This window comes from Danio rerio, chromosome 1 (assembly GCF_052040795.2).
Source record: "Danio rerio strain M-AB ecotype USA chromosome 1, GRCz13ab, whole genome shotgun sequence".
Taxonomy (NCBI): domain Eukaryota; kingdom Metazoa; phylum Chordata; class Actinopteri; order Cypriniformes; family Danionidae; genus Danio; species Danio rerio.
Window position 1 is genome coordinate 20,311,171 of NC_141021.1, and position 25,591 is coordinate 20,336,761.

At 36.6% G+C, this 25,591-nt stretch overlaps 1 protein-coding gene across 1 annotated transcript in view; it reads left to right on the forward strand.

Moving 5' to 3' along the window:
• The first annotated feature begins 41 nt into the window (after positions 1 to 41).
• Positions 42 to 25,591, forward strand: part of rnf38 (ring finger protein 38) — a 65,981-nt gene continuing 40,431 nt past the window's right edge. The window contains exons 1-2 of the mRNA XM_087237067.1: positions 42 to 132; positions 2,165 to 2,774. Of these exons, the coding sequence (XP_087093193.1) occupies positions 2,243 to 2,774 (532 nt within the window). The 5' untranslated portion in view covers positions 42 to 132; positions 2,165 to 2,242. The remainder of the gene's footprint in view (positions 133 to 2,164; positions 2,775 to 25,591) is intronic.

Genomic DNA, 25,591 nt, shown 5'->3' on the forward strand with positions numbered 1-25,591 from the left:
CTTTGTGGAGCTGTGAAATCGCGCTGATGGTCTGTCACATTATTTCTCACTGACACCGTCTGAGCGCAGGAGCACCACGCCAAAAGATCAGCTCAAAAACACTTCATAACACACAGCTCCACTCAGCTCCGGGTGAGTTCCGCTTTTTATTTCATCGCTCATATATAAATGCCTTTGTTTGAGTGGGAGGAGTGGAAAAATAGCCTCTTTTCGCCGTTTTTTCCACTGATGTAAATATAATTAGGGACTTTACATCGCTTCAGCTCCTCCCGATCGTCACAAAAACACAGTTTATAAAAAAAGAAATGTCTGTCATAAACCTGGGGGACTGATAAGCGACGAGCGGCCTGTTCAGGACATGTGGCCCTGAGGTTTTAAAGGACGACCAGGGCTTTATTTGTGGTAGTTTTGTGAGACTAAAGGCAGATGGTGGACCAAAGCCAGCGCGACGTTCACTGCTAATACAAGCTAATACATCTACATGGTTTACTCTAGGTGTGATTTAAATCAGTTAAACGCATTGTAGAGGAGTAAGCCTGTTTTTATAGAGTATATCTCTGTGTTTAGTGTGTTAGAGGAGTGGTGGACGTATTTTAATTGGTGTATTTGTGTGTTTTTGTGTAGCTGGGAGCTAACGCTAGCGCTTCACGGAAGTGTCTGATAAGCAGCTGCTGCCCCTTCTTATGATTATACTTTATTTACTTCATTCAGTATAAACACAACGCACGTGTTGAGTTGTGCTGGGTTGTTTTGAGCGTCGCAGCTAGTTTCGTGTTGTTTTTATCTCTTATTTCTCTTTTGGTATGACTTGGCTGGGCTTGGGAAGTTTGGCGTTTGTAACGTTAAAAACGTTAAAAGTGATTTAAATATAAATGAAGATACAACCAAGAGTCTGACTGACTTTATTTACTGCTGTTTGTAATAGTTTTGTGTGTAATGAACGGGACACGCCTATAAGGAATAAGATTTATTTAAAAGGCTTTCGATAGACCGTCAGTAGATTAGTTTAAATGTCTTGTTTTCCAGTAACGTTATAGGGTCTGTACATTAAACTGTAGTCTTGTATATGTAATTGTACCAGCTTATTAAAACTTTATATATACTTTCTAAGTAAAAAAGTAAAAATTAGATCAAAAAATTATATAGTCAGACAGACATATTTGTGTGGTAACGTTAATTGTTTAAACAAGAGTGAGAGATGGATTGATAGAACCAACTTAGATGTGTACATGTATGCATGTTGATATGCCCAAATATTTAAAAAATGTCTAAGCTCAATACTGCATTATTTCTTTATATATTGTAATCCCATATTTATGCTACCAATCAAAAGTTTTGGGTCAGCAGGATTAAGAAAAGAAAGTATTGAGACAGGAAGTGAAGCGGGAGAGAGAGAAAGAGAGAGGGGGATAGGGTTGGGAAATGACCTCGAGACGGGATTCGAACTTGGGACACCTTGATGCGCTACTCCACCATATGTCTAATCACTAGACTATTGCACGACGAAATTTTAAATGTTTTAAAAACAAACTTATCCTGCTCGCCAAGGCTGAGTTTATTTAATCAAAAATACAGTACAAATTGTAAAATTGTGAAATGGTTATGCACTATAAAATAACTGTTTAAAAGTACTTTATAATTTAATTGAATAATTTATAAATGAATTTTCAGCTTCATTACTCCAGTCTTCAGAGACACATGATGGTTCAGAAATCACTCTAAAATTATTTATTAATGCTATTGTTGTTATTATTATGATTTAGTAATAACAACAATATTATTATTGTTATTAATGGTAATAGTAATAAAAGCAATAATGACTGGACTAATAATTTCATTTGAAACTACATACAGTAAGCAATAAATAAATATTTAATAAATGCCGCCTTGATGAACAGAATAGTTTTCTTTAAAAAAAGAAAAAAAGTGTAAAACAAGTGTAGTTAAAACAGTAAATAAATCAGTAATACTGTGACTTGACAGTGCTTGTAACATTTTTAAAGTAAAGTATGGGTAACCGCAATTTATTTTAAATTAGTCATATATAGTGATAGTTTTTTTTAATTAAATATTTTAGCAACTCAATATATTTTTAATATTTGGCTAAACTGTGTGTTTAAAACATTTTTTTGACTTGACCTGTGTTTTGTTTTTTTTCAAACAGTGTTTTAAATCTGTGTTTTCTGGCGTGGAACCGGAGAGGAGGAAGCGAGAGAGGGAGAATCGTATAAGCCGAAAGGAAATGCCAATCGCTACTACTGGTCATTCAGCGTCTCGAGAGCCCCGCGTCTGTTCCCCGGACCCCGTTCCCAAGCGTGCTGATTTATGCGAGGACGCAGGGGCCCAGCCAGCGGAATACGGGGGTTTGGAGGGGGGCCACAGCCTGGGCAGCACTAGACTCTCTGGAGCACTTGAAAGCTCCTCTGCGGCGTCTTTTTCCCCTCCCACTTCCCCTTTCCTCCTCCACCACCACCACCATCATCATCATCATCACCCCCATCCGGTAACTATGGAACCCCCAAGGACTCGATCACGATCGCGGTCTGGATTTTACCATGGTGGATTATCTAACCCTAACGGTAATTCCGGGAGTGGCGGTGGTGCGTTAAGTCCAGCTGGAGGAATAAACCACCATCACCTCCATCACCACCACCAACAACAACAGCAATTTGGAGCTCATGGTCACACGGAAAACCTGCGCCCACCCGGGAGCATGCTTTCCCCAGGTGCCCACAGACACGCAGGGCCTGGAGTGCACAGGAACTCTGGAGCAGGTAAGATCATTTTAAGCAATCTTGGAGATAGAATGTAAGCATGTACTGAGATACTGACTCCATCATGTCGTTATATAATTGTTTGGAACATGGTCTCATCACAATCTGTAGCCTAGATGTGATTGTATTTAACCAAAACTGGCAGAAAATTCTCCTAGTTGTTAAAATAAAGGTCTTTTTTTTGGCATCTATGGTGCCATGTCGAACCATCTTTGGACTATTCATCATATATATCGATTGATTGTTTTATTTATTTATTTTTTGTCCTCATAGTTCACTGACAGGTTTTGTACAGTTAATTTGCTCACATATTAAAGTGAGAGATTTCTGAATGTAGGGTGCGTTAATTGATTTTAAAATAATTGAAGGACACACTCACTATCTACTATATGATTATTTATTGAACATCAATGCTGAACAACTGAAATTAAGACGCACATTGCATAAAACGCGGCTCACTACGACGCCCACCGTCATCGCTTCTACCAAACTGACCTATCACAAAGCTTGCGCTACACATTGCTGTGACGTGTAGTTACATTTTTTGGAGAGGTACACAGGTATGCGAAGGCTGTGCTGGACCAAACTCGTCCGCTTGGCAGAAGCGTAATATCATAATAATATAATAAGTATAAATCAGTCTTAACAGAGTGGGGTCACGTGAAAGTACTTGAAAAAATTGACCTGGAAAAATCAGATCGATTGTTTGTTCTGAATGTCGTTTTCTATTACTTTTCAAATAATCGCCCAGCCCTAGTACAAAAGTGTGTGTTATGTGTAGTAATGTATGTATTCATATTTTAAAAGGTCAGTTGATTTAATTTAAAATGGATTTTCATTTGAATATTGTAATTAAGGCTGGGCGATTATTGCAAAACAAATCATCACGATAATAATGTTTATTTGATATTTGTATTAAATATTTCTTAACAATATATTTAGGAATAATAGGATTTTTTTTAAATTATCTAACAGCTCGTCTATCATTTTACCAAAATTACTAAGGAAAGTAGTTTTGATAGTTAAAAGCAAAAATATTTAAACAAAATATCTTGTGTGCGTCGTGCAAGTTTCCATTGGAAATGACAAACTTGCATTCCAAGCTTACAAGGTGCTTCCAAGGTGCTCGCTAACCAGCTACATTTTAATAAAACTATAGCGTACATACCGAACTTTATGGCAAACTTTTTTTATTCTTGGTGACAATGGTGCTCAGTCAATAAATACTGATACCAATTTTTATCGCCCAGCCCTAATTGTAATATAACAAAGTTGGTCTGATATTATTGATGTGTTATGAATTGCATGCAGTCTATAAGGCAGCTCTGATTTCTTCATTAGCCGAATTGCCCTATTCATACCTGGTATTATGATGCACTTTTGTTGAACCAGTGGACGATGTTAAATATAGGTGTACAGGGCCTGGAATACTCTGAGCTTGTCCACTTTCTACCACTTCCAGACCTAGTTGGAAAAACTCATTTGCTTTCATAGTGTAGACACTCCTGTAGTCAAATGCAGTTTAACAGCCACAAAAGACCACCTACTCTCTGCCTACTGGCATAACTCTTAAACATTAAAGGATGTGCTGTTTTAACTGCACCACCCATATGGGATTTAAACTTTGCCATCTGAAATCACAAGTTTGGTTTGAAGGTGAAAAAAACGTAAAAAGAGTGTTTTTACTAGTTCTGATTTTAGCACAATTCAACAGTTTTTGGTGCAGCTAGATAAAAGCTGCAGTTCTCAAAATTCCTTTCTGCTCTCTTAAGTGACCTTATTTTGTAATATTAGATTCATATACACCCACGAGTGGACCCTCTCTGTAAAGAAATCACGATAGTGGTTAAAAGAAGTGGTCAAACGATAAAAGAAGTGGATTAAAACACCAGGAGTAAACAAATCTCTCATTTAAATACCAGTTGTAAAACAGAGCCTTAAACTTTGTGTGTAAAGAACTCAACAGACCTTCAGTGCTTTTAGCTACCACATTAGCTAAGTTTCCATCCACCTACTTTTATGTGCATTTTGGATATGCGCATAAAAAACGATTGATGGAAATGCTAAAATGCTCAGATTTTGAAAATGCGCATTAACTACGATGGAAACACTTACTGAAACAATTCCAGTATGCGCATTTAATAGTCATGTAATTATGTTATAGGAGTTCATGTGATGATAAAAGTGTGTGTAAATGGATAAACCAGCATGCTGAGCACACTAAAACACCTGAAATGTTGTTTTAGTCAATCTAAACTGCCTTAACTGTTCAGTATTAATGTTATTACATTTATTAATTATGTCCAGATTGTCATGAGTGTCTGAGCTCCGCGTCTCACACCTTCAAACGCCACCTCGCGTTCATTGCATGTTGGCATCGTCTTCTGAGGCGCAAGTCATTTGTTTTAATAGGAAAAAGATTCACGCAGCTTTCAGCAAATTTGGTTTTTACTTTTGATATTTGCCGTCAGTTAATCGAGAAGTGACCATTTTGTTCTCTTTGACTCGTTGGATAGAAACGCTGCTTTATTCACACATTTTTTATGCAGTATTCCTGTTTTGCGTATAAATTAAATTCGCATCTTTGAATGGAAACATAGCTAGTGACTATGTGGATGTCAAACCAAACTGCTCTTCTCCTTGTTTATTTATTAATAAATATAATGTATATGTTCTAATCCCGCCACATAGATTCAAACATTCTTATTGAGTCGCAGCACTTCATCTTAAGCAGCCGATTTGATCTTTTATTGTATTAGATTGTTATGCACATGTACAAGCAGACATGCTAGCGTTCATTCGATTACACAAGCCATGACTTCTCCTTTGTTTTAAATGCTTAATTTTGTTATTCACTAGTCCAAAATAGATCAGAGCCCCCCACCTCACAATACGGGACAATTGTTCCCACTGACTTTTGGATCTAAGTTAATAATTGACCCAATTGCGCTGTCTGTCCAACGGCATCCCAGTGCTTTACGATTTCAGTGTAGCCGAATGGAAATTCCAAAATATAAAGCGCTCAAGCCTCTGGCATCCTTATTTCCTGCCACATGATGGGCTTAATCAGCCAGAGCACTTCCTTTTTGACAGACAACAAGCTGGCGGGACCGAACACACACATGGCCATGTGTTCACTGAGAGTTAATGTAGCCACCGCTCGTATACTGTTACGAGACAGGAGCAGGGCTTTGATGACATAACACGTGCTAAAATAAAAAAATAAAATGCGTGCAGAGTCGGTATGGCTACGCTTGCATGTGCGGAGAGGGTGGACTGTAATATCTCAGGTGCTGCATTTAAGCCCAGGTGTGTTTGCCTACTGGCAGTTGCTTTTGTGGCTAAGCTTCGCTCCACACACACACTTTACTAAAAAGCCCAGACTGGAAATACCTGTCTGATGGAGTGAGCGTCAAGCGACCTGCTTTGCCTGCCTGCTGCCACCACTTCATAGGTTAGCATTCGTGTCTGTGTGTGTGTTAGAGCTTTTTTGTTATGGCCGTTTGTCATTAAGCTAGTCTTGTTCTTTTTCCCCTGTCCCATGATTTGTCCCAATATGCGAATGCACCTCTCTGTGAGCTTGTGGTATTGACTGAATGGATAATCAGAGGTACTTTACCTGAGAGTGTATACGTGATATTGACCAGTGGGATATACAGTAGCCGTGTGTGTGTGTGTGTGTGATATTGACTGAGATCAGATAGGCCGCTTTGATAATGAGAGAAGCTCGGCACACTGAAATCCCCCGAGTTCAACACCATCTGCTCTCAATACAGAAGCGCTCTCTCTCTCTCTGCGCCTCTCTCGCGCTCATTCCTCATCCCTTTATCTCTTTTGTCCACCCGATCCCCCTTTCATTTTCTCACACTGACTTTCCCTGTCCATTTACCCTCTTGCATATTTCATCCTCTCATCAAACTCATATTTAGCCTGTAAATGCACATGTATGCATAGAGGGAGGAACCGTGTTAGACCTCCTGAGGCTTTTTCGGTTGTAGGTGTACGGCATTATTCTCAGCTCTGAGCGGAGAGAGGGAGAAGAAAAGGCTATCAGGTCCCATAAAATCAATAGAGAAAAGGATTTCTGGTGGGCTTGTGTGCATGCAGTCCCTTTGCTCCTGAGTGTCTATGTGTGAGCATGTGGACAGTTCAAGATCATTTGAAGGGTGTAGAATCCCCCCTAGGGCCGGTCCAGACTCAGTTCTGCTGACTCTGAACAGAAATGCAAAGAGTATGTTAGAGGTAACCGAATGGATTAAGGATAAAACGCTGCTCTCTCCACCTTTTCCGATCAAAGTTTAATGTGTTCTATTTTCTAATGACGAAGAGCTGGCACACACAATTTGCTTTCCACAGAGCTGGAGTGTCTGTCATTCATAAAATTCCATCAGAGCTTCCACCCCTTCTGCATGTGTTGATGAAATAGTTTGGTTATTTAGATTCTGATGTTAGCTGCGCTATTTAAAATGAAAGTTAAGAAAGGGGATTTTTCACTATGCTTTTCCAAAAGATTCTTTCATTAAACCGTTTTTAGGCTGTGAAAAATGAATTTATTTTATTTATTAATTTATTGTATCGGGTAGTTTCATAAAGATACTTAAACATTAATAGTGGAAGTAGGGCTGGGCGATATTGCAAAAAAAATATCACGATAAAATGTTGCATATCATTCGATATCAATAATTATTGAATTTTTTTTAACAATATATTTAGGAATATTAGGATTTTTTTGTTGTTACTTAACCACTTTATTTTAATTTACAAACATTACTAAGGCAAATAGTTCTAATAGTCAAAAAATATTTAAACAAATATCTCATCTCTTTATAATAAAATAAACAAGTGTTAAAGAGACTCTTAATCTTGATAAATGAAATGAAAAGTGTGTGCAATGGTAAAGCGTAAACACTGAACAGTCAAAGCAAACTATAAGCAAACTCGGTCCTGGAGACCCGGTGTCCTGTAAAGTTTAGTTCCAACCCCAATCAGACACACCTGAAGTAGCTAATCAATCTCTTACAAGGCTTTCTAGAAACATTCTTGCAGGTGTGTTGAGGCAAGTTGGAGCTAAAATCTGCAGGACACTGGTCCTCCAGGACCAAGTTTGGACATCCCTGCTTTAAGCTGTGAATAATAATGATTCAATAAACCTCAAACTCTGTCAAAAACACAAATGATGATTATCAAATCTGAGCTTTTCAAGTAATGGAACCAACCATCATTATTCAAATACAAATTGTGAAGTTGAATAACTTGACCGTTTACAATGGCTCACGCTCCCCTGGCGTCTCTCATATCATACCATCAACCATCTTTTTTTCAGAGGATGACAAATGAAAAAAATCATTGCTTCAGCTCCGACACAAGTTTATGGAGAAAAGTTAAAAGCACTGCAGTGTTTGGGTACACTGTGTTTGTTTGAGGTAAATATTACTGAAATGTGTATATTCCATAAAAAGTGTGAAGCAGATTGCAAGAATCATAGGTCACTTTTGGCATTTTGAAAAGTTGAGTTGTTTTTTTTTTAACTAGATGAGGCTGGAAATTGTACCTCACAACATGTGCGCGTCACTCCCATTTGTGCGTTGTGCAAGTCGCCACCTCCATTGGGAATGACAAACTAACACCCTAAGCTTTTGGCAATGCTTCCAAGGCACGCTCAGCAGCCACATTTTAATAAAACTATAGTATTAATTCCGAATTTTTTATTTTTTTTTAATCAATATTAACAGTGGTGTTTGATCAATAAATATCAATACCGATTTTACCGCCCAGCCCTAATTGGAAGAACCTTTTTATAAATTGTTCTTTACTCAAAGTAGAAAAATGTGTCATGTTTTTTGAGGAACTTAATTACCCCGTTTGTAGAAGTTTGGACACAATATCAGTGTTTCAGTAAAAAAAACACTTTCATTCATTTTCATTTATTTTCATCAGTGTTGTGAATTGACATGCATTTAAAACTGTATCTCTTGTGTGGCATGTTAAAGGAATGACTAGATTTCGCTGATTGCATTTCTCCAAACAATAGAAAATGAACCTTTTTATTATGAATAATATTTTAATAATGTAAAGATTTTATTGATCTATTGATTCTTCATGGAACCAATAATGCCATTAAATAAACGTTTATAGAGTAATTCTATTAGCTCTGTTTAACAAGCTATACTATGTTGGTAGTAATGCAGAGTTTTCTGATTAAATCAAATTTTGGTACAATTATAGAGGTGAGTGTTTGATGATACACCTAATAAATGGTTGTTTCAGCCTTTTAATCGAGTTATGATTTGGTCAAAATGGGAGGCACTTGGGTGGGAAAGTGTGATGTGAGGTGATTGTTTTGGGAGTAATAACAGTGTTTGACTCAATTTTTAAAAGCAGGTTGGAAAATGAATTAGGCATAAACTGTAATTGGTATATTAGGGTGTTTTGTTTAGTTGGTTTGCTTGTTTCAAAATAGAGACTTAATGAAACTCTGCTGGCTCAGAGTTTGCCATCTCCAACAGTCCACCACTTATCAACATATTTCAGCCTCAAGGCAGTCTCGTTCTGGTGTTTTGGTGCAGCACTGTGTGCAGCTGGTTCATGTAAGGATATTGTTGTACTAAGAAACAAAATGCACAAGCTTCTGAATCCAATGTTTCAATGTAGTGTCAAAACATATTTGCAGTAAATGTGGGGATAAGAAAAAAAGTAGTTTTAGTTGTTAGGACTAGCTTTAGTTGTTATGATGGTTGATGATACATTGTTTTTAGTGTAATTTTATAATTGAAATAGATATTTTATATTGTGTATACTGTGACCTGTAAATAAACGGGCATCTTCTGTTCAGTGTGCGTGATTAATAGTAAGATCAAGTCAGCAATATGAAGTGAATTTTACCTTTGATTTTAAAGTTTGAATTGCCGACATGAACTTGCAAATGTGATTACATTATAGGGTTGTCACAATACGAATTCAGTACCAATCGATACTGAAATCCTGCTAATATTTGAGCACAGTTGAGCACGTTCTTAAACACCGCTGATTTGCCATTGTGTTCATGTGCTCAACAGAAATGACTGTGATTGGCTGTGAAGGTCAACTCACCAAACTCACCGCAGGTTACTGAGTGTAACCACAGATGCAGGGACACTGGAGCATTTTAAAGCCACTATTCATCGACAGATTGCTCGAATGTCAGTTTGTAGACAAACCAGCTGATCAGTAATTTCTGTTAAGCATCTAAACGCAATGGCATATTTGCGCTGTTTAAGAATGCGCTCAATAGTGCTGAAATGTTAGCAGGAAATGGAGGTTTTTAAAATCTCGGTACCGAAATCCAGTGTTGTGACAGCCCTAGTACAAAATAACTCGTTGTGCAATATCCCTTGGGAAGTTAAACACTACAGCTTCTTGCAACTAAAAGCCTCCCACAGGTACTAATGCCTACCCGGTAACTTGACTGATCTGCATAAAGGAAAATGAATGAAGTTTTGACTTTGATTTTGACTTTGATTTGACTTATTGACCGACGTTAATCTTACAGTCATACTTTATTAAGGATCTGTTCTAATAACTTTATTCAGGGGCTGCTGTGTTACAATAATAAAGAAAATAGTTAGTTAAATCTATGAGCTAAGCATCAGTTGGGGCCTGAAAGTCTGATTTTAATTTATTGTGAGAAGCTAACACTTATGGAATAAAAATCTCAAACATGATAAATTTAATAAAAAATATGAAAATAATGACGCTTTTCAATTAAAGTTTATTATAAAGCCCATTCTTTTTGAAATAACTACCTATTTAAATAACAGTATAGTGTACTATATTGTTAGCATGAAATAAAATTACTCTGACCGTGAAATCGAAATTTGGGCATACCACCCACCCCATTAGTTATTTAGTTCTTTTTAAATCTAGATTTTACTTTAGTTTGTCTTAGGGCTGCACAATATATAATTTCAGCATGGATATCGCAATGTGCGCATCTGCAATAGTCATATCGCAAGATACTCAATGTTGAGTCTTAATTATAGTTGGCCACAAGCTATAGAATTGTAAATAATTATTACGGAATACAAAAAAATAGACTTGCTTAGAATTTTTGTCTTGTTTTTTTAGATTTTTTTTAATTGCCCCACTGGCAGATAATTTAGCTTGTTTTAAGGAAAAACTCTAATTTTAACTTTTTTTTCTGAAGTTGAAAACAAATTATTTTTACTTGATCTAAGAATTTTTTGATATTTGGACTAGAAATTAATGTAAGAAAAGCATTTTTGCATTGTAATCATTAAATTTCTGTACCTTCAGATAACTGTTAAATAGAGCTATTCAACGATTTTGATTCATATCGCAATTATCACAGAAAAATAAAACATTGCAACATTAGATTTTTACAATATCGAGCAGCCCTAGTTTGTCTCATTATTATTTGTCTTTGCTTTCTTGGTGTGTGTGGTTCAATTGAACTATTGATGTTCTTATTGGTCAACGGAAACTGCCAGTGGGCTTTAAAGTTGCTTTGTTTTAGAGCTAGACATAATCTAGTGTCTCAGCTCATGTGAATTTAAAGGACACTCTTGAGATGGCTGTGCCTTTTTTCCCAACTTCATGACTCTCATTTAAGGATGACCAAGCTTGCATTAAGAAGGCCCAGCTGGTCCCCAGAGCTAGTGTGTTTGGTTGTTTTGTAAGTCCGTTCTCAGGTTTAACTATGAACAACAGCGTCTATTTTAGTGCACTCAGCTCTATGAGACACTTGGACCCAAATCAGAACCTTGCAGAACTCCACTTAACATGAAGACAACTGTTGCTGCGTGCTCCAAATCAAGCCGGCGTCCCTGAAGCACTCTTCAGTTTTCACCTTGAGTAGGTCTGACTCTCATGCACGCACACACACACACACACGCGCGCACATGCGACTAGCTGTTCAGCAGGCAAGGTGCAGCGCGGGAGATGAGCGCTGGGCTTTGTAGTGTCAGTAAGCTGTTTTAATTGGACTACGCTCCTGATCATTATTTAAACCAGTGGCGCAGTTTGAGCATTAGCACAAGCCCTCATCCCTACCTCTCAATAAACCATTCAGAAAGCACGGCCGTTTCCTTTCAGCCCAGGAACAGAGGAACGGGGACGAGTGTTAAAAGGAAGGCTGGAGGTTTTCTCCTCTACTGCACTGACCTGGCATCATCTTCAGAGAGAAGTGAGAGCAGACATACAAAAAACATCAGAACAGACGCTCAGAAGTGCTTACAGGTGCCAGGTGTGTTGAAAGAGAAAAGGATGAAGGTGGAAAGAGGGAGAGGATGGGCTTGCGGTTGAAATAAATCACATGACTGAATGTTATAAACCCTTTTTAGACTGTAATTTACAATGTAAGCCTTTATATGTGATGCTGTGTTTGAATGTACACACACCGAGAGACCGTGTCCTCACTGCAGCAGTAAGAAGCTTGTTTTTTCATCAATCCTATGAAATATGGGTGTGAATTCAGCTGGAATTTGGCTGGATTTATGCTGAACAGACAGCCAGCTGTCAGAAAGCCAGGCATTTTGTATGCAAGTAAGTGTGTGAGAGCATTTACTTTATTTTTTCGAAGTCTACACTGAGCTGAATGCTTTTTTTTTTAACTGCTCGTAAAAGCTTTTTGGTCAGTTGCATGGAAATGTATTAATGTACCGCCATGACATGGAATTCATGTCTGTTACTGCGATGACGTGTCTGGGGCCGCCTTGCAGAAATGGTTTTTGAAAAGGACATTTTAATGAGAGTTGTGTGCTGACTCCAGGCGGTAAACAGTTTATAGAAAGCATTAAGCTGTAATTAGCACTTCAGGGGATTTAATAAAATAAAATGTATACAACACTTTAGGATTTAATAATTCAATCCAAGTTTATTTGTATAACGCTTTTTACAATATTTATTGTTTTAAAGCAGCTTTAGAAAAAGGGAACCTTATTGCATTACAGTCAGATTAAGTTAAAGTTACAATCAAATATAAGTTATTATAGATGTAGTTAACCTGTAATTTTATTGCATATAGGTAGGGCCAAACAGAATCTGTGGACATTTTTTGCTATTTCAGCACAGAATATTGGAAAGAAATCTACGGTTTTGTGCGTAATGATTTTGGATGTGTTGCAACTAAAAACATAATTATTGATTTTATTTATATATATATATATATATATATATATATATATATATATATATATTTTTTTTTTTTTTTTTTTTTTTTTTTTTTTAACCTAAATGTTTACTATGCAAATCCTGTTTAGATCCAATTATTTGGTAAAGGAATTAATTCTCTCATGTAATGTATCTAACATATACATTTGAAGTCAGAATTATTAGCCCTTCTGAAGTACTAGCCCCCTGTTTATTTTTCCCCTAATTATTGTTTACGGAGAGATTTATTTTTCAACACATTTCTAAACATAATAGTTTTAATAACTCATTTCTAATAATTGATTTATTTTATCTTTGCCATGATGACAGTAAATAATATTTGACTAGACACTTTTCAAGACACTTCTATTTTTCTTAAATTGACATTAAAAGGCTTAACTTGGTTAATTAGGTTAACTAGGCAGGTAAGGTTAATTAGGCAAGTTATCGTATAACGATGGTTTGTTCTGTAGACTATCAGGAAAAATATAAAGGGGCCAATAATTTTGGCCTTTAATAGTTAAAAAAAAACAAAAAAAACTGCTTTTATTCTTGCCGAAATAAAACAAATAAGACTTTCTTCAGAAGAAAAAATATTATCAGACATACTCTGAAAATTTTCTTGCTCCATTAAATATAATTTGTGAAATATTAATAAAAGAAAAAAAATTCAAAGGAGGGCTAATAATTCTGACTTCAACTGTATCTACTAAAAGACATGCAGAGATTACTTTACAAACTGTATTGTAAGTAAATCATATGAACATTAAAAACTGAATAAATATACATTTACACTCAAGTAAATAAATCGATTCAATGATGAGCTGAAAATCTGTAGAACTCTTGCAGATTTCTGCACGCACAGATTCTTTTTGGGCCTACGTATAGGTGATGTATATGTGTACATGTTTAATGAAGTTTATTTGTGTATTGTGAATGTGTTATCCTGGTAGTCCTTGATGGTTGTGATCATCTCCATCTCTTTGTATGAGAAATCAAAAATAATAATAATACTAATTGAAATAAATAAATAAATGTACTAATTAACACAATTTATAGAATGTGGGTTGAATCGTGATGTAAAATGCTGTATTAGAGAATTTGGTTACATTTTGATTTAATTGTTTGTACTTTTGCATAATAATCACAACTAAAATGTTATGCCAGCATAATAGACTACCATTTATAAATATATCTTTGTTTAGTTGATCTATTTCACAAGATAAAATATAATCAAAATAATTTTAACAAATCTGTTACTTTTTACTACATATTTAAATGATTAAAAAAATCATCTCTCTTAAATGTGTTTTGTACATCATTTTAGTAAAAATATTAACATTAAATATATAAATATAAGGGGACTTTTTGAAGTTTAATTAAATTATAGATAGCCCATGTTAAAATTAATAATATTCACAACAATCACTAAACTGCCAAAAAGGGCTATTTTCAGGGGCTGTAAGAAAAATGAGCACTGTTCATTCATGCAGTATAGTATCCCTGGCTTTAAACGACAACAAGAGTTGAATTTTGTTTTGATCACACGTATAGTGAGGGTAACTGTTGGGCAGGAAAAGCTGAATGACTAAACCTCGTCATCTGTGTGCCGATCAGCGCTGTAACACTTTCAAACACACATTTATTGTTACTTTTTTCTGCAAAACTTACTCTCACACTCCATTTTCATAACAAAAGAGTCTGTTTGTTTTGGCTGCTTTTGTCCGTCTCCAGGCAACCTCTCCAGCAGTTCCGTTTTGAGGGCCCTACTCGCCACTTTATTTCTGGATGCGAGTATCGACCGGCAGGCCCTCTGTTAACTGACTGGTCAGCAAGCATATAAGCAGTTAAGCTAGAGATGAAAATCATGAGGTATTCAGCGGTTTCTGGTTTCGACTTAATTCTTCTTTTAATCAAATCATTTGTAATCACTAATCAGCATTTCCTTTGCTGCTTTGAAATTAGTCAGGTGGTTCATTATGGTCAAACATATGGTTTATTCATATAAACCTTAGAACTAATGTGACTACTAATGAGCAATATACATATTTACAGCAGTATGCACTGATTAGCTAATCATAAATTACTAATTTACATAGAGCAGTGCCTAAAAGTAACAAAACAACATCTGATTTAGTTGCATGTAGGAATTATCATTTATTCACCACTATATTACATATGTGTAAACGCTGAATGATGGAACTTAAAGGCAAAACCTTCCTTGACTTGGGGCGCTCTGACACTATGCTATCCGAACCACGCCCAGGCGCATTTCCTGATTCATTTGAGATGTGTGAGTGCTTTAAATTGGGCTCAGGTTGGCCTTGGCCCGGTTGGAAGAGGTGTGTCAGAGTGTGGTTTACTTGGGCTTTGGCACAGTACGCTTATAGTGAGAGTGCAAAGCACGCCTGAGCCCGAAACTGAAGATGCAACGTCACTTTTAGGGGACTTTTTCCACATGGATTTAATAATCATTTATCATTTTCAATAAACACGAGGAGGGGATGGGGGACAATCGCGGTTCAAGGCAACTGTACCTAATGTGAGTGTACCCTTATTACGTCTACTGTCCCATTACCACTAAGCGCTATGGTACTGTACAATACAAATCCGTAAGGATCTCCCCGGCTTGCGTTTCTGCTGCCAGCAGTACTTTTACTTGGTAGGCGTGAAAAAGTAGTAATTTGTGATCGATTGTAATTCTTTCTCAAAGAAGAAAGCCATATGACTCATTTACATGTTTTTTGGAAGTTTAAATTCATTTTTAAATGTACGCATGGCGAGCGTGATCAAATAAACAGAGGAAGTGATCTCCCTTCACACTTTCCACATGTGTAGATGTGGCATGAACTGCCCTGTAAACATACAGGAGATCCCGGTCTTGCTTTAAGACGAGAAGATGACAAGTTTAGGTTGAGCTTTGTTTCTCCATTTGTTTATTGCTGTGTGTAACTTTATTATTACGGTGTCTTGTTTCGGCTGTGTATTTAAAACTGGTTCTTTCCATTGGCAAAAGGGGACTTTTTTTAACCAATAGCAATAAGCTTAGCTTCTAGCTCCACTCTTTTGAAGCCATCTAGTTGTGCTAACTACCCTTATGAAAGGATCCCAAAAATGTGTTATGGTGTGGTTCACTATTTTGGTACTTCTGTTCTGACAGTGGATAAAAATTTAGTGTACTTTACTGTACTCTATTGAACCATACCAAAGCCTTTAGACTGATTGGTAAGTGAATGACTTGCAAAGTTTTTGCTATGAAAACCCAAGGCCCGATCTGTACTGATACAGGCCAATCTGCAAAAAGTAAATTCGTTTGGCCTTTCATCGACACAACACCACACTGCACTGAAACAAAATTTTGAACAACAGGTGACAGAGTAGGAAAATCTCAAAACATCACCTGTTGTATAACTGTGTAGATTGAAATGACGCAACTCTCTAGAAACAATGATGTCACCGTACCACCTAACCAGAAGGAAGAACAAATAATGCAAATGATGGCATCTATGATGCATTGCAGAGTTGTGTTTGGGCTGCAGGCGATTCTATGTTTATTAGTACTATTACAACAAAACCTGATAATGATGTGCCAACTAGACCAGTGGTCCTTAACCACCAGGCCACAGACTGTTACCGGTCCATAGATCAATTGGTACCAGGCAGCACAAGAAATCATTTAATTATTGCTGTATTTAATTATCTGGGTCTGAACGATCTTTTATTTTGAAAAATGACCGTATTCTCTCTTACATCTGGGTCACTTCAGCGCCCAAATTTTACCCACAAGCAGCAAAAGGAGTAAGAAACGGACATCTTTGGAAAGTTTTTTTGCTAAGAGGAAAAGGCCTTGTGAAGGACAAGCGAACTGCCAAGTAATAGATCTGTAACCCATTTGCCAACAAATCAGGTGAATTCACCATGTCTATGCAAGAACCATTAGTGCATCGCGACTCACGTGACAAGAACTGACTGATCAGCTTCAGCTTGTATAGAATATACACATTTTGCTAGACTAATTATCTTAGACAAACCAAGAACTCTCAAACACTGCAGTGCTTTGCAATTCTCTCCATAAATAAACCAAAATAAATTCTATAAAATTGACAAGCGTTGACCAGTCTGTGGTGATAAAGTTGGGACTAAACTAGACAACCAATGGAGATGCATTAACAGTTACATCAGATATGTTCTTAGATAAGCGTCTTGTTTATTTCTGTACTCGTCACACATGCTCATTGCATTCTTCTGGGATTTTAGTTTAACCCATGGCTCTGTCTGTATTTGTTTACAGCGCCACATATAAGTGGCAAATGTATTACATCATTTTAACCCACCTTTCCCATTTCCATGTGGATGCAGACATTTCTTGAAACATTACGTGTATGTATGGGAAACTGTTAGAATCTGCTGAAGGATTGCCATGTGGATGTAACTTAAGAAATGGGACATTAATAGGTTTTTTCGAAACCCTTTTTTTTTGTATACATCCTTAATGTAGTCTATATATAGTCTATATTCCCAAAAACACGATTTGTTATCAAACTATCACTATCTATCAGCATGATGGAGTATAATTAAACACCTAATTGGAAGACCCACACACAGCATTGTCCAAAGCTGATCAGCTTAACTGGACTTTAGTGAAGTTTGCTAATGATTTACCAATGTTTGCCCTAATGCAGCATAATCCTCTGGTCAGTAAGCAGATGCATATTAACTGCAGATTATTATTTTAACTTTTGCAGTAGCATCAGAAATCTTTGTCTGGCATTAATTTTCTATAAATGTAGTCAAACTCCAACTCGTGATCCATTGTCGTTTGGAAATGGCTGCAAATCAGGACTCTACCCAGTGTTCATCAAAGCAGAATCCACTCGGGAGCAAACAGCATTGCTGTACGGTCCATTCCGGTCATTATGAGAGCCCCATCCTGCATTCTGCTCTTTTGTGTTTGTTGGAGACCAAAGCATAAGTGTGGCTTTCCTCAAACCGCATTGACCTCTCATCTCAGTGTAAATCTCACATCTGACGTCAGTCTTCACCAATCTCATTTTTAGTCCCAGCTCTGTAGAGCCTGTTACTGTAAATGGGACTTGAGCCGACCATAGAGTTACATTTTCTAGATGCAATCTTTGTCCCAGGTTAACCGAGAGGCTCTGGGAAGGGGAACAGATTGGGGCTTATAATACCGGTTTTGTCGCTGTCAGACAAGCTTCAGGCGTCTCTGTGTGCACGTCTGAAGAAGAGAAAGACTGGGAAAAGACAGGCCAAAGCAAAGTGTGTTTGAGTGGCCTTTGGAAGATCTGTTAAGCGGGCGAGAGAGGTAGGATACACATTAAGAGGGAAAGAGAGGGAGTGCATGTGTCTTTCTGGCTTCCCTTTCTTTGTGTGCTGGAGAGCTGAGAGGGGTGAGAGGGAAAGCTGAACCAAGCTGAGAAACATTAGCCAAATCTCTCTCTCTCCCTCACGCATGTTCTGTCACACTCTTGAACTCGCTCATTTAAACTCCACTGACTTCCTTTCTCGCTCCCTCTCTCTTGCTCTGTTGGCTCAACTTTTCCAACTCTGACCTTCCTTCCTCTTTTTTTTTTATTTTTTTTTTTCAGCTGTTGGGTTTTTAAAAAATGTACTGCTGCTCACCATCTAGCTTTTTATGCTAATAATTATAATGATTGTGCTACTACTACTACTATTACTACTACTACTACTACTACTACTACCACTACTACTATTACTACTATTACTACTGGTGGTACTACTACCACTATTACTACTGGTACTACCACCACTATTACTACTGGTACTACTACTACTGGTACTAGTACTACTACATTCATTCATTCATTTTCTTGTTGGCTTAGTCCCTTTATTAATCTGGGGTCGCCACAGCTGAATGAACCACCAACTTATCCAACTTTTATGCAGCGGATGCCCTTCCAGCCGCAACCCATCTCTGGGAAACATCCACACACACATTCACACACACACTCATACACTGGACAATTTAGCCTACCCAATTCACCTGTACCGCATGTCTTTGGACTGTGGGGGCAACTGGAGCACCCGGAGGAAACCCACGCGAAGGCAGGGAGAACATGCAAACTCCACACAGAAACACCAACTGTGCCGAGGTTCGAACCAGCAACCTTCTTGCTGTGAGGCGACAGCACTACCTACTGCGCCACTGCCTCGCCCCTACTACTATTACTACTAATACTACATAATAATAATAATAATAATAATAATAATAATAATAATAATAATAATAATAATAATAATAAACGCTTTGCGATTTTAATTATTGTGATATGAATACAGCTTCACCAGAAGGTTTAAATGGCTCTGATGTTGTCTTGGGAATCTAACAGAGTTTGCTTACAGAAATTGCGATTCTTGTCCAAATATCTTATACTTCTTAGATTAAGTAAAAATATTGTTGTTTTCTTGTTCAGAAATGTTTTTTTATTTCTGAATTTTTTTTAGTTTTAAAGTTTGTAAAAGTAACGAGACATTCCATGTAAGAAAAGCATTTTGCAGTGCAAATGTAAAATAACACTACATAGTCTTGATCATATGAATAATTAAATTTAATTAATCTTTGCTACACCTCCAAACATCATAACTTCTTGTGGCCAAATGTTTTAACCTCCCTTGAAATGTTCACTGGCCCAAAACACACATGCAGATGACACATTTTCATTCATTCTTTAGGGGTTAAACTTTGCAGTCACTTTACAAGTCGCGTGTATTTGGTGGTTCCTGGTCGACTATAATTGAGATTTAACATTGCACATCCTATGATGTGATTATTGCAGATGTGCGCGTTGCAATATCTATGCTGAAATGATATATAGTGCAGCCCAAGTAGCTGCCCAAGTAGTAGCTGTAGCAGTAGTACAAGACATTTTAATGCAAATATAACAAAAGCCAATTGACTATTATACACATTATATGCATTAACAAGGAACAATGCATTGCTGTCACTGTTATTTAGCTGTTTGTGTTGTTCTTAAAATTCCTATCAAAGTGCTTTGGCTGAGAAACTTGAGTTAAGCTGGTATTTTCAGGAGAAAATTGGCATTGATCTGTTTTTAACTATTTTTTCAAAATTATTGTTCACCTAATTTGGTGAATGATCGATGCCTGTTTGCTAGTGTATATGGGGGAAAAAAGCTAGAGAGCACCTGTGATTGGTGTGACAGTAGAAGCTAGTGATGGGCTCAGTTCAGAGGGAAGGATGGAGCAGGAATGAGCAAATAAAGCTGATGCTCTCTGATGCTCAGAGAAAAAAATCAATAGTAGCCAAGAGGGAAGCCTCGGTCCCCTGTATCTCTTTCTATCACTCCCTCTCCATTTTCCCTGGATCTTTTTTCTTCCTAGAACATCAGCCAGGACACCTCTCGCCTGCCCCTTCCCCCACAGTGACACCAGGATCTTCTCTTTCTCCATGATCTGTTTAGAAACCAGGTCTAAAATGACCGTTCTGAAAGCACCAGATGCTAGGCTCTGGCAAATAAATAAACCATGTTGCAAATGCACCAAGTTACTGGCCATCTGCTGATAAAGTTGAATTGACCTCCACAGATGACAATGACTTGATGATTCAGATTGAAAGATTTATAAAGCATCAAAATGTAAAAAAAAAAAAAAAATTGCAGTGGAAAATTAGTTGTAGTTGGATTTTTGTTTTGTTTTTTTTCAAAATTATGAAATTGCTGTAATAATTTTAAATGAATATTGATGTAATAAACAGGATGTGCTACATCATAAAAAAATGACATTTGCTGTTTGTTCAAACCAATTTAAAATGAAACCACTCATTTTTTGACGTTTTTGAGGACAACTTAATTGTTTTATGTTCAGTCCACTTAAATTAATAAAAAAACTAACAAGTAAACTTAATTTCTTCATGTTGTTTGAACACAAATTGATTGTGTGGAACCCAGTGTTTATTTAAGTGATTATACATTAGCAGTCAGTATATGAAATGCATAATTAAATTGATCAAAAGAGTAAAGACAAATATATTAACTATAGAGTTGTTTAATAATGTAAATATAATATGCATTTCACACAAAAACAACAAGTTTTGTCAAGGATAGCGTCAGTCATCACTCGACAACCAATTAGCTTACATGAACAAATTCGTTTATGCATTATATTCTAAATGGTTGTCAAAGCCGTCATAATTTGCATTATCTTATTAAACCTTATTTATTGAATATCAACAACTACAATGTAAAAAAAATGTTGCTCTTAAATTTTAAAGGTGCGGTATGTAAGTTTGACACCCAGTGGTTGAACTAGGTATTGCACTCCTGGTTCAAAACGCACTCAAGCACAGTTTGCCAGATTGATGACACCTACAGCACCTTCAACTGTTGAGCCTAAAGGCTGATTTAAATTGTGTTCTAAAAAAAAGCAACGGCACTCAACAGAAGCAATATTTTCCATTTTAACAGAAGTTTTTGTTCTAACCAACACCTGAAATATATATTTTAGAAACGACTTCTATTTCTTGCAGCAAAATTGCTTATCACTGCAAATCTCGTCATGTAGAGTGTTGTTAGGACATGGGATTATAATGTAACCTGCTCACCTAGTGTTTATGTTCATATTATTTATATTATTTACTAACTCTGAATCTGTGTCTTATTTTGGAGGCTTCTTGTGTCCATCATAGGTCGAATTTCGGTCATGGACACATACTTTGAGAGCCTACCTGACTGGCTAAACTGTCATTGGGCGACCTAAAATGGCCTAAAAAGGAAATGTTCCAATACATAATGGACATTTTTAAAGCAGAATACCTGACTTTAGCATTTTCTTTCAAATAAACAAGAATGTTCACTCAGCATGTTTCTTGAATATCTGCAAACATATTAAGGTATTTTTATGCTTTAGAAGAGTCAAAAACTTATATACAGCACATTTTAAAACAATGTAACTTTACAATTATCTTTCACTTGTATCAGTTTAGCTGATCTAAAAGATCAAGTTCAAATTTCTTGGATGTTGAAACCTGATTTACTTTCTAAATGAAGTTGAAGTAACAAAAGCACATGATTGATGTCTTTTTTGTTATGTATTTTTTACAATGTACCTCACAAATTGCAGTGTGTCATTTTTCGTCATAATTCGGTACATCAGGACACATCAATATAATGATTTGCAGCAAAAGTGTGAGAGACCAGTGGTAGTGTTAATGCAGTCCTGCTTTATTGTGTTCTAGTCTGATATGTGTGGTGTTTGTGTGGCTCCCTCCTTTGACTTGATTTTAATGGTGTCCTTTTTAAAACGAATAGATGAAATTCTAGTTCAGTTGGAGGTTTATTCTAGTTCTCTTCCCGTCGGTGGGCCTCTTTCTTTTCCTCTCTCCCTCCTTCTATCATCTCGCCTTCCCCTCCATTATCATTGCAAAATGTGTGTGTATTGGTCAGTTGGTGTGTCTTACATCATGCATCCTTCACCACATGTCATCGATGAGTTTGTACTGTAACTGTGTACTCAAAGTGCGTCATGATGGTGCCACAGTAGAACAAGAACAACAACGGGACAGTCGGCCTAGCCAGACGGCCATGAATGATTTTGACTGGTACAATCCTTATCTGTCCAGTGTTATGAAGCAAACGTCTCAAATTTTGTTTATATCACCAGAATACATTTTTTTGGTCTGTGAAAATCAATTATTTTTTTTATTTGTGCTTTTACCAATTAAATAAAGGTTGAAGAGAATGAACATCGCATATTGTAATTGTTAGTTTATTTTTTCAAAAACATAACTTTTTTTCAGAATAGGGGTTGTAATGGGATAAATTTTTGCAATTACTAGTGATCAAAATGGAGTAAATAATCATGTTCAAGAAACTTGACACTTGCTGGTAAATATGTATTTGCTGAGGAAGTATTTGTTTAAGAGATCTGTTCAAAATGCTGATTCATTCAAGTGAGTTATCAGACCCCTGTTTTCTATTAGATATCAATTATTTGTTTCTTCGGTGCTCCACGATGCAGACGTGGACAATTTGGTATCGGTTCAGTAATAATCATAGCTGGTTATTACATACTGATGGAATTTATCTCATGCCCTATATTGCGGTACCTTACTACGGTGAGGGAGTCTCTACGCTGCCCTTAATAAGATGCCCCCTTGGGCGATCGCCCATTTTGCCAATGTCTAAATCCGCCACAGCATATGTTTGAGTTGTAAAGGTTTAGTTCATGTATCTGACTGTTTGTATTAAAGGACAATATAAGATATTACATATATAAAATATTTATTCATTTTCATATAAGAATTGTTGTGCTGTGAAGTAACATTTTAAAAATTGTGTATGGAAAGCATCGCCAATGCACTGACATATTAAATTGAACTGAATCGATGGCATGATAATCGTCTCTGATCCTTTAGACCAATGTAGGTTCACACCTCTGATTGTGAGTGTGTCTGCACATTTGTCAATATATGACTGTAAGGGCTGGGACACACCAAGCCAACACCAAACCCTCAGCACCATCAAGTTTACTTGTCATTTCACCGTTACACTCATACTATGATTCATTGCTGCATAACCAATTATAGCGCTCTCTTCAACACCGATTCTACACTCTGTATAAAGCCAACAAGCTGTGATGTCAACCCAACGAGATTGGACCGTCAAAGCCAATGTCCGACTTTCAGCTTGGTGTGTCCTGGCCCTAAGGGCGCATGTTCACCGAAGTATTTTTTTTTCCTGCCGATGAAATCATTTAAAAATTCTTAGCTGTGAGCACTTCTCAAACATTAAGCATTAAAATGCATAATCAGCATCTTGCTATGCTGCCGCCATTAAAAAAAAATGTTGCGCTTTCATTGACTAAAACAAAACAAAACCGCAGCTTGGAGAAAAAATGCCGCAGTAGACACGTACCCAATGCTCATTTTACAGACATCGACTCATTCAGAACCACTTCCTATGGATTCGGATTTTAATTTGTTCAGTGTTTTGTACAGATTGATATTTATTTATTTGTTAATTTATTTGTTTGTTTGTTTTATTAATTTATTTGTTCATTTATTTGGGACATTTATGCATTTTACGGATGACCCACCTGCCCAAATTTCAGTATTAAAAAACATATTGGCTAAAACATAAGGGCAACTTAGCTTGAAAGAAATACAAAAAGCTATGCAAATAACTTTTGGAGAGAAAGAACTATAAATCTTTTTGTTGTTTATGTGCATGTTGAATGCCTGTTGTATGCTATTGTGCTGAATGACACGGTGAATCACATGAAGTGTACTTAGAAAAAGCTGTGTAATCGACTGTCCACCTTAAAAAAAATGAAGTATACTGTACTTTAGGCTGTGGTTTTAAGCCCCGACTATATTGTTCATCACTATCCTATTAGCTATGTTGCATTTGCCTTAATAACCTTTATGCTTTTTTTTTTTTGGTGTGCAATGCCTACTTTTGATAAAATAATACTTAATCGATAATGTTTTGTTCCATTCCATAACTAAAGGGGCTTTGTGTACTTGTACTTTATGCTCGCCTTAAAGGGATAATTTACCCAAAATAAAAAGTCGGTCATCGTTTACTCGCCCTTGACTTGTTCCAAACTTTTGAGTTTTTTTTCTTCGGTTAAACATTTTGTAAAATTGTTGGACACCAGTTGAGTTCCACACTATTTGCCTTTTCTACTATGGAAGTTATTAGTTTTCCAGCTTCAAAATATCTTCTTTTGTGTTCAACGAGAAAGAGAAACTCAGGTTTGGAAGCACTTGAGAGTGGATAAATCGTGAGTAAATGTTTTAAAATCATTTTTAGTCCTTGAGTTTTGTGTATTGGAGACCAGCTGTGCTACAAACTATGCACTAAATTGCTATAAAATGCATGTGTTGTTTTTTTTTAAATTTTTTTACAGATATGTAGTTGCCCGGGGCTACGACTGGCATGGCTACAGAGAGCTTTAAATATTGAGAAAAATCAAATCTTCATTACTTGTGAAGAAATTTGTTAGTCTGTCAGATATTTTTCATTTAAGACATGATTCGGTCAGCATGAAGATTTTCCTTTAGTGCAAGGATATCTCTAGATGATCTGTCTGGTATATTGAGAATGGTTTAATTAGTAACAGTCAGTCACACGCACACACAGGCCACGTACGCACTAAGGCTAAATATGAGTCTCGCTCCTCTGATGAGTGCTTGGCTTTCCCTGCTGCACATGGGAGTGACGGCCTGTGTTACATTTGAAATCTTTCGTTTAACTTTAGTATGAACATTTTTGCTGTTTGGATTGTCATTGCGGTGTGTTTTTTCCTCCATATATTCTTGTTTTCTATTTTTTAGATTTTTAGTTTAGCTTTATTCTATTTTTTTTTCCAAAACAAAAATTTTAAAAATATGTATACTATTTGTATTAGTTTGGATCAATTTATTTGAATGTTTTACTATTTATATGACCAATCTTACAAAAGATGTTGGTATGATTGTCATAGTTTTGAAAGCAAATCAGTTTTAGTTTGACTTTGTCATGCTGTACAATACTAGGACTGAAACTTAGGAATCTTAAAATATATTCTGGTTCATAATGCATGAATATGAACATTTTGCCCAGTCAGCCACTTAAACTATTTTGGTACCTTAATTTTCGGCCCGCTGGACGTCTTTTATTGGCCCATGTTAA